Source organism: Cuculus canorus, chromosome 2, assembly GCF_017976375.1.
Source record: "Cuculus canorus isolate bCucCan1 chromosome 2, bCucCan1.pri, whole genome shotgun sequence".
Lineage (NCBI taxonomy): Eukaryota > Metazoa > Chordata > Aves > Cuculiformes > Cuculidae > Cuculus > Cuculus canorus.
Window position 1 is genome coordinate 141,499,061 of NC_071402.1, and position 10,754 is coordinate 141,509,814.

Consider the following 10,754-nt stretch of genomic DNA (forward strand, 5'->3'; position numbering starts at 1 on the left):
ATGAATATACTCACAGCTGTGTTAAGAATATTAAGGTTGCCTTGGGAACTTGCAATGCACACAGAAGAGCTGGATTAGACTAATTATCTTGCCTCAGTACACAAGGTAGTTGTTCACCAGGTCTGATGAAAATTAAGTACTCTAAAAGGTGCATGGCCATAAGTATTTCTACTGCAAAGTAGTCAACCTCCCTCTCTGAAGATAAAGCTAATGTTTTCTTTTCAGTTTGTGACATCCATCACTACAGCATTCAGCTACTTCAAACAATTTTCACAACACCCTTATTAAGCAATCTCTCAACACAAAACTAATTAACTTATTATAGAACAGCCCAGGCTCTATAGGAAGACCACGAGACAGATGTTCACATACCAAGCCACGTGCAAGAAGTTACCATCTCAACAATTCAAAGCTGACCCATTTCACCACATACCGGGATACAGACCATGAAAACAGGGTTTGTCATTACCATACCATAGCAAAGGCAGCAATTTCTTAGGCTGCTTCAGCTCTTTTGCAAACTGCAAACATGTGCTTTACCAACAGTGAAAACTATGAAGAGAAACTGTGACTTTTGTTAGGCATCTACATATGAAGCATGAAGTATAAAAGGTGAAAAAACATGCAAATAGTCCTTGGGAGTAAACATAAAATAATTATTTCATACTGGAGACCATTACTCACAACAGCATTTCAGAAGTCAGGAGAAAACGACGATGAACATGTACTTCTTTCAAGCTTTTAAAACCTCATAGTTCAAAGTTAACTAACCTTTCAAGAAGTCAAGGTATCTGTAAGCCAACTACAATTATAATTGAGAGCTTAGCTCCAGCAAGGTTACACTGAAGATCAATAAATAAAAGGTAGCTTCACTTTACAATTGTCATGAAGTTACCTAATGTACAGCTAGCCTATGGAACAACCCCACAGCACAAGACGTTTTCAAGGAAGAGCAGAAGGCAGCACAGTATAGCAGGAACCGCATAATGGGGTGAGTCAGTCATATTACACAAAGTTTGTGACCTTTAAACTACAGAAGGAACATCTACCAGTCTCTAGCCAATGGGCATAACACAAGTGTCTGCTTTAATGAGCAAGGAATTTGAAAATAACCCCCCTTCTAAAGACTCTCTCTTAAGGCATCTGGTTCAGGATACTCGAATAAGATGACTAAGTTGAGTCAGCAAAACAAATTTGTGCTGCCTGTTTGCTCTGCTGAACATCGTCCAGCCCTTCCCACTGCAGTAAATGAAATTCAGTTTCAAAAATTTATAGGCAAAAGATAAACCTAGTCTTTGCAGCACCTTATCGCGTAGAGCGGAAGAAACCACAGAAAATAGCAATGAAACTGCTGTAAGAGCTCCTTCCATAGCCCTTCCCACCTCACCCCTAACAGAAGCTATTGTGTGTGTCCCTTTCAATAGTTCAGAAGATATAAAATACCACTCCCACTCACAGCAATGTTTACTACCTTTAACTCAACCATAATAAATATTTACAATTTGTATTTTTACTAGTTCATCCTCTCAGTTGTAAAAGCAGTATCAAATTAATTTCTGCAGTACAGAGCTTGACACCCAACACCCCCCCCGCCCCCTCCCCGAGTTCTCAATAAACAGCTCTTCCTGTTCTACTTCCTTCTATATACAAACATCTGGGCCAAGTGCCCGGCCGACTTTATTTTAAAATAGTTCTAATTACTTTATTATCTGCTGTGTTGTAATAAATGCTTATTAATATGTTGTTTCTTCCTACTTCTTAGAAAGAGCCTTCTCCCATGTAGTCTACCATCACCTCCATTAAACAATGAGTGAGCTTCTTGGTTTTTCAAGCTCACTGTCACAAATCTGGAGTTAACCCTAAGATCAGTAACATTAGTTCACCTTTGTATCAGTCATCTTGAAAAGCTGCTTAGAGCACAACTGCCATAGTGACATTCTTCACCCACTACACACACCAGCAACAGAGTTGACAACGTAACTGATAAGCAGCCCTTCCTTTCTCAGTTTCCAACCAACCTGTTGTGCCAACAGCTGATGCCATGAGTCACCATTATAGCTCAATATCCTCAGGGTGTCACTAGTGTCATTGTCATTTAAGATTAAATTAAAAGTATGGGCCCAGAAGCTACCAACTCCTACAAGTTCACAAGAGATATCGCTTGCAAGGGTTTGGTTTTGTGGATTTTTCTCCACTCTTTAAAAGCAATTGACCATAAATGTAAGTCAATGGATTTTACTCCAGAGGGCATAACAGCTTTTCAATGTTTTAGGCTTCATCTTTCTAATGATCTACTCGGCAAGCTCCTTTCAGCGTCATTCTCCTAAACGTAAAATATTACAGGATGGGAAGTTCTTTGGAGAGAGCTTAGGTAAGTCAGTACCGAGGAACTCTACGCTGCAAACCAAGAGCATAAGCATTTACTTAAAAAGCTCTCCAGTATCGTGTTAAAACATAAGGACAGGCATGCGTAAATGAGCTATTTGTATACTTGTCAGGATACAAGTTTGTAACAGGAAAGACAAGTATGCTAGCTAAGAAAAAAACCAAACTGAAAATGGACAAGAACGCAGACATTTTATAGGTTTCTACAGAGATAGAGAAGCCCTTCTAGCACAATCAAATGTATCCTAGCATGTATGAGGGAGAAAAATGCATTTATTTGTCAACCTTATTATTTTTCCTCACCACTTCTAACTAGCAATGAGTGAATCCAGGAGTTACACTGGTGAACAGAGGAGTTCCACGGTTCTCACTCCTTTTATTATTCTGTCCTTGTATTGTTCCAGTTTTGTTAAAAAGATCAAGCCAGATTACTGCCGAGAGTGCAACAGTAGCATGAGGCTCACAGTGCCTCACGTGAGCAGTTGGAGAAAGTCCTGGAGTTTATTATCTGTTGAATCCTTCACCCACAAAGTACACTCTTTCTGCAATATGCTGGGGGTGAAAAAAAAAAAGTAATTTGATCCATGTATTCTTATTGTTCCGCTTGCTCATTAAGCAGCAAGCACCATTGAGAAGTCAGGCGCTGCTAAATTTTTAGATCAGCTTGTAATCATCCAAGAAACAGATGGCGATTACAGATTCCAGGGGTGGGGGGTGGTGATGTTTGGGTTTGGTTGTGGTTTTTTGGTTTGTTTTTTTTTTTTTTAACTTGCACAATATGCTCAGCAACTTCATTAGGCATTCACTCTCATCTCCTAAATATATGCTATTTAATAGTTGACACAGTAGATGAGGTCTTCAGCAGTCCATTTTTTAAAGTAATTTTGAAGTAAAGAAAACACTTTTATTAATTTTCTTCCACTTTTGTGGGTGATATGTTTTGATGGACCTAAGCCTAGTTCCCTATGAATTCCCAGCTTTCCTAACAAGCTTCTAACAGAAGCCTACAACCAACATGCTCAAGAGACAACTCACCATCATTGTGCCTGGCACGATCTTCACAGGCTGCAGGAAATCCACAATGTCTGCCTTTCATTTTTGGCACACTGAACAAGGAAGTAAGAGTTACTTCCAAAAGACTAGGCAAAAAGTTACATGCCATCTTCCTTTCTTCTCCTCCTTCCTACAGTTATTGGAAATCCACTAGCAGTGCCAATATGGAGGTAAGAACAAGGATGTTATTTACAACATCAGTTGTAAATGAAATATTACAGTTATGTTAACTAGCTAAAAATATAGCTTTAAGTCATAATAACCTCTGAGTTTAAATATTTGTTCCAGTAGCACAGCCAGGTTATCTTTGACACAGGGTAAAAGACAGAGATAAGATCAACTCTTAATGATGTAGATGCCTGCAATTTGCAAGCACTGGACAATTAGCATTCGCTGCTACAAGTCGTCAGTATTATAATCTCATCTACAAAACAGGACACAGTTGCTTTCCTGTTCACTTAGCAGAAAGTTTCTTTGAACAGCACGTACTTCAGCATACTAAGAAATGATTTCACAGCTCTCTGAATGTGAGCATGTATTTTCTTGCTTCTTATGATATTTAGGTAAAGTTTAAATGTTTTCTCCCTCACATGCCCTTCTAAGATATTTCTGAATTTGACTGCATAACCAAGAAGGATTTTGCATCAAGTACCTCCCTACTTCTACCTAAACAATAACTGAGACCACCAAAGCAACCTGCCTACAGCTTCTTGGATGAGAAGATAATTTGTAAGAACCTTGGATAATAGACACCTCCCTGAAGATTTCTCCCATTAAGAACTTGCACCTCTGCTTTAAGCCTGACTGCTTTGTGAAAAAAGTGCTCAAGATCTCCCTTTCTAGAGTCACATTTCCTCCTAGGAAAGGACAGTTAAGAGAACAGTTCATGTAACTTCTTCTTTAGATGGAGCATCTTCATACATTGCATTTAAAATCTGAAAATCCTCCAAAACTCACCTATCAAATATAGTGGTATTTTGGCCCCAAAATCAAAAAAGTTTGAAGGCCTGCAGAAGTATCTACTTTTCCCTTTATCTTCATCAAGTGCTTCCTTCCAATATATGCCACAGCCTGTCAGGAAAGCGGGAGCTGCATCTCAGCTTCACTGTTTCAATACGTACTTATCTCCCAAGATGGTAAGACTCAAACTGCTACTGTCTTGTTAATTGACATGCATCACGCTGGAAGTAGTCTTAAATATGATTTTTCAGATTACTACTCTATTCTAAGTTTATTTGATTACTATCATAATGAACTATGATCTATAATAATTTTCTAGTCTAACTTACTCTTACGGACTTCTGTGTATTTTGCCAAGAAACTTCACGCTCCTTAATTCCCATTCTTAATGAATCCACGTATGTAATTTGTATTTCTCCTGTTAGAAATTATTATTTGTAATAACAGAGTCCAACTACACTGAACACTAACTTGCATTTGCTGGACACAACCACATCAAGCGTAACAAACTGACTGGGTAAGCATCTAACAAAGGAGCTTGCAACACTTCAACACTCCTCAGTTGAGATGACACATGTTTAGATTTGGACGTAAACTTATTTTTTTTATGCTTCCTCATTCACAAGGATTTTGGTTCCATGGGGCCCAAAGCACTATTCACAATTACAGCTTGCAGTAGGTTAAATAAATGGAAGAACACTTGCAGAACACACAGTGGATACTCATGCCTACAACCAGCATATTTATACGAGCATGAAGCTGCATTTCTCCAAGCCTGGTGTATTGCAAAGCTTGCTCTTTGAGCCCCCCCCCCATCAAGAGGGTTTTAATTTACAATTATTAGTTTTATTTGCATGCGTTTCTTTACTACAGTTTCTAACAGGAACAGCTATGTACACCATAGTAGTATCTGACCGTAGGAGTCATGTACAGCATTGCATTTGCCACTTTTTACTTTGTTGTTATCTGCACAGCACCAGAGAGGTCTTTCCTCTGCAAGCAGTACTATTTCCAGTAGGAACATATGTAGCAATAAGCTGTTGCAACAGGAAGATCCGTCTTCCTCAGGGATCTTCTCCCTTGCCCTCCCCAGGGAGGCTGCCAATAGCTAGCACACTGCCATTCAGCAGAAGTCTCTCACCCTGTAATTATCAGCTTGCTTGCTTTCATTAAAGAGGCCTGTTTGGGAATTGTTTCTATTAACAATGCTAGCCACTGAAGAAGGAGGAAGAGAAACTCATGTATTTAAGCCCAATTCTGGCATATCATGCACTTCCACAATTAGAGATCTTTTTGCATTGTAGATAAATATCTGGTTTCTTATCAGTTCATGACACAGGATACCACGGCTGCCTGCTGACCTATAGAAAACGTGAACTCCTTTGTCGTGGTTTCCTACCGACTCCCAGGGCTATCTTAAGCAGACTATTTAACCTCACTAGAGCTTCTCCTCTGTCATCCACACCATACTGGTACGTGCAGTTTGAGCATTTCCCCCCAGACCATCACTCCAGGCACTGTGCTGTTAGCGCAGGTCTGACAGCGCTCAGCCTTGATGCTCAGCCTCCGGGCTTTGGGCAAGGTCTACCAAAACGTGCACGAAGAAAAAGCCCCACAGGATTTGGATGTGTAGGAAACAAAAGGAATACCGAGTCCATACTACAGCCTGCTCTGCCTGTTTAATGAAGCCGTTACAAAATTTGTAGTCTAATCTCAAATTGCACATAGACAATTATTCTCGCAAGCTCTTTAGTAGCAAAGATGTGACCTATACAAACCTAACATTTGGATGTACAGACTTTGCATCAATAAGAAATGAGAAGTTTCTGGCTTAACCGCCCCGACATCTGATTTTAGGGCATCTCTGGGCTCCACGCTTCTAACCCGCCCCGGCATCTATTGAAAGGCTGCGAGTCGAGCCCCATAACGCCCAAGCCATGTGACACATTCCCGGGGCTCCCGATTTCCCCGGTCACCGGGGCTCAGCAGCAGCCGCAGGGCGAGCCGGCACCGCGAGTGCTGCAATCCCGCCGCTTCACCGCAACGCAAACCGGCCCTCCCCCTCTCCCAGGAGACACCCGGGAACAACTCGGCCCCCGAAGCGCTGCTGCTGCCCGCACCGCACCCACGCGGGGGAGGCGGCTCCGCTGCCCGCACCGGCGCTGCGGGACACGGGGCACCGCGCAGCCCCAGGGCGGGGCGTGGAGACCTGAGGGAGCGGAGCCGCCACGCGTGGTGCCGCTCCGCATCGCCCCTAATCCCGCACTGACTCCCCCCGGCTCCGCATCGCCCCTAACCCCACACCGCCCTCCCCGCCCCGCATCGCCCCTAATCCCGCACTGACTCCCCCCGGCTCCGTATCGCCCCTAACCCCGCAGTGACTCCCCCCGCCCCGCATCGCCCGTAACCCCGCAATGACACCCCCCCCGCATCACCGCTAACCTCGCATGGCCCCTAACCCCGCACTGACCCCCCCGGCTCCAAATCGCCCCTAACCCCTTACCGACCTTCCCGGCTCCGCATCGCCCCCGGCTCCGCCCCGGCCCCCGCGGACGATGCTGGGAGGGCGCAGCGCGGCGCTTACCGAGTGGTTGACCCCCCACATGAGGACGCTGAGCAGCGGGTCGCTCGCCCGGAACAACTTCACTTTTTGCGCCACGAAGTGCTTTTTCTTGGTCTTGGTTTTACTCGCCATGACGGGCACGATGCTGCTGGGGGCCGCCATGGCGCTGCCGGTGGAGGCGGGCGGGAGGCCGGGGCGGGTCAGCGCCCCAGCGGCGCGGGCGGGCGAGGGCGGCGGGCGGCGGGCGGGCAGGCGCGGGGCTCCGCGCACATCCCGGCCTGGGCGCCGCTCGCGCGCCGCGGCCCCGCCCCCGCCGGGGGGAGCCGCCGCCCGCCACGCACCGCGCCGCCGCGCCCCGCCCACGCGGGAACGGCGGCCGCGGGGGGAGGGGACCCCGCACTCCCCAAGCAGGGGCAGAACGGGCTCCGAGCCACTGCGCGGGACGCGGTGGAGGAGACCTCTAAGATCGTCCCGTCCAGCCGACACCCGTCGCCAGCGAACCGTGTCCCCGAGGGCCACACCGACACGAGTGCTTGAACACCTCCAGGGATGGAGACTCCGCCGCTCCCCTGGGCAGCCCGTTCCAGCGCCTCACCGCGCTTTCAGTAAAGACGTTTCTCCTGATATCCAGTTTAAACCTCCCCCGTCACATCTCGAGGCCATATCCTCTCATCACTTGCCACTTAGAATCATAGAATGGTTTGGGTTGGAAGGGGCCTTAACGCCCATCTAGTTCCAACCCCCCTGCCATGGGCAGGGACACATCGCACTAGGTCAGGCTGCCCAAGGCCCCATCCAACCTGGCCTTGAACACCTCCAGGGATGGGGCAGGCACAACTTCCCTGGGCAGGCTGCGCCAGTGCCTCCCCACTCTCATGGTGAAGAAATTCTTCCTCATGCCTAGTCTAAATCTGCCCCTCTCCAGTTCATACCCATTGCCCCTAGTCCTGTCACTACATGCTTTTGTAAACAGTCCCTCCCCAGCTTTCTTGCAGGTGCCCTTCAGGTATTGAAAGGTCTCTATAAGGTCTGCTCAGAGCCTTCTCTTCTCCAGGCTGAACAACTCCAACTCTCTCAGCCTGTCCTTGTATGGGAGGTGCTCCAGTCCTCTGATCATCCTTGTAGCCCTCCTCTGGACCCATTCCAACAGCTCCATATTGTTCTTATGCTGAGGATTCCAGAACTGGACACACTACTCCAGATGAGGTCTCAAGAGAGGAATAGAGGGGCAGAAGGTTGAAGTTACCTCACTACAACCTCCTTTTAGGTAGTTGTTGAGACCAATGAGGTCAAGACGAAAACCAGAGAGAGATTGGAAATCCAGCTCGGCACCTGCCAGAGGAGGAAGGTGGTTCTCATCCCCTGCCCATTGCCCCACTTCCCACCCTCACACTCAACGCCAGGTCCTCTGGGAAACAAAACCTACCATCATCCAAGTCATTATCTAACTAATTGTACATGTCATTACTTTGGGCAGTTTTTATAATATTTACTCAAGCTTCCAGTTCCTCTCCCCGTAAAGAGACCTCCAGGAGCGAGAAGGGCTCCCTGAGGTCAGACTTGGCCAACAGCTCCTGACCTACCTCCAACCTGTGAGCAGAGCAATCTGTTTCAGCTGGCGTACAGTGCATACTGATAGCTCAGCCTCCTGCAGGAGCATGGCACCCCTATAAACTACCCTTGTCTGTTCATACCCACAGGAAAAAAAAAACATAAAATGTTTTTTCGCTGTCTCTTATTGCCACGCAGGATGTGGTCAGTCACAGAGAGCATCCTGCAAAAGCACATCTGCCCAACTCGGAAACCCTGTACACAACACATGCTTTCCTCCACTGTATAATGAGGGACCTTCAGGGTCCATATACACAGATAACAAAGCACATGCATCTTCTGTGCATTAACAGTATGTCACCCATCAGCTTCTGAATCATACAAACTGACCTGCCTGCTGTAGATCTCACTTTGTTTATTTGCTGATCATTCAGCAGGGTGACCACATCCTTATGGAGAAGCCAGAGCAGGGCTGCTCCATGAGGGTGAGCAAACCAGGACCAGAACAAACCAGGTCATCATAGTCCTGGCAGTGCCATCAGCAGTGGGGCACAGTCCCACAATGTCCACACACAGTAGGAAGAGTCAGATGCTGGCAGCAGCACACATCAGCAGTCCCAGAGAAGCTGAAATGATGAACCAGGTCCACCCAGGAAAGCACAATGTAGCCACAGTATCCATCCAGTATAGCAGTATGCTGACAGTATAGGTCCAAGGTATATCCAGAAGGCAGTGGTGGAGCCAGATATTAACTGCAACATAGCTCAGGCAAAGACCTATACTGAGCCCTTTTTGAGCTTATGGAGGTGCTGGGCAGAGGGTGCTGCCAGCTGAGGCTGCTCAGAGCTATTAAAATAGGTGCACTGAGGACCTGGCATGGGCTTACACATATGCTCATAAATTTAAAAACTTATTGCACCAAACACAATAGTTCCAGTGTCTCATCCTGTCCATTTCTCTTTTGCCCCTGCAATCTCCCTAGTAAAGTTATCTATCACGTTGGAGTCCGAACCAGTAGCGTTTAATCTCCCTCCTGCACAGAAGCAGTAACTGGGATTTATTGTGTGGTCCCTTTTCTGCATCTTATGGAGAGGAGGAGAGAATGGAGATGCTATATTTCATTTTCTGTAATATTTTTTGTAGAGCAAGGAGTTACTTGGGAGTTAGAGGCTCTAAATTGTAATTTTTGTCTTGAAAATAGATTCAACAACAACAAAATTCCCTTGTATTTCCACTGCAGTCAATGGAAGCAGTTGAATAGTCAGCACCTTTGAATAAAAGCAGGTCACTTAAATGCCTAAATATAGATCTGAAGTCAGATTTTTAGAAGAGTTCAGTACCCATTTTATTCCTTACGTTATGCTTAGAACATGACATCTGAGCACGGTACAATACTGCACACATCAACGTGACTAACATCTGTCACATATGCATCTTTCATCTTCTTTCTAGGGTAAATCCATCTAGTGAAGCATTTTGGTTTATAAATGTGTAATGAACAACATTTTGGTAGTTTATTCTAGGAAAGGCAAGTCTGATGAAGAAAGTTACTCCTTTTTTTATTTTGGGAGACTTTCTTGTTATCTTGGCCTAGATTCTAAACAGCTCTTTCCTACAAATATGAATCCTTACCGAGGAAGGTTGTTTTATCGGAGGGAAAAGAGATGTTGACCATAACCTTTACAGAAGAATTAAAATAAATCAAGGGCCTGGGCTATCTTCATGACAACATCTGGGGCAAATACGTGTCCTTTCCAATTTTAAGCACCAAGAACAGGATGGTTGCCTATACCCGTCTGCCCTGTAGTGACCATTGTGGGTACAGGTTTTCCACTAAATCTATGATGCACCTGCAGCTGGACACGGGTAGCTTGAAGAAATCCAATCCGATTACACTCACAGCCTGCATTCCTCCTTAGGAAATCTCTTTCTAATTGTGCTTCAACTAGATCTCCAGAGTCTTCCTTTCCCTTCACCATAACCCCAACTCTACCCCTTAAAATGAAACTAAACCAGAACCTGAGTCTGGGACCAGGCTGCTCAACTGGTGCCCATGTCAGGAATTTCCCTAGCCAAGTTCTCGCAGCCCGGAGTTTCCTTTCAAACCTCTTCCTAGCTCCCCTCCAGCTGGAGATCTTGCGGTTTCTTTCTCCCAGCTCTAACACTATCCTTGAGAGCAAACCTAATCTTATGCTAAGCCCCAGGCCAGGGTCCCCAGCCAGTGCCCACACCAAAGCGTTCT

At 45.8% G+C, this 10,754-nt stretch overlaps 1 protein-coding gene across 2 annotated transcripts in view; it reads right to left on the reverse strand.

The window, feature by feature from the left end:
* PIP4K2A (phosphatidylinositol-5-phosphate 4-kinase type 2 alpha) overlaps nt 1–7,264 on the reverse strand; it is a 112,038-nt gene extending 104,774 nt beyond the window's left edge. For both annotated transcript variants that reach the window (XM_054060126.1, XM_054060125.1), the window contains exon 1: nt 6,983–7,264. In XM_054060126.1, the coding sequence (XP_053916101.1) occupies nt 6,983–7,123 (141 nt within the window). In that variant the 5' untranslated portion in view covers nt 7,124–7,264. The remainder of the gene's footprint in view (nt 1–6,982) is intronic.
* Nucleotides 7,265–10,754: the final 3,490 nt, after the last annotated feature.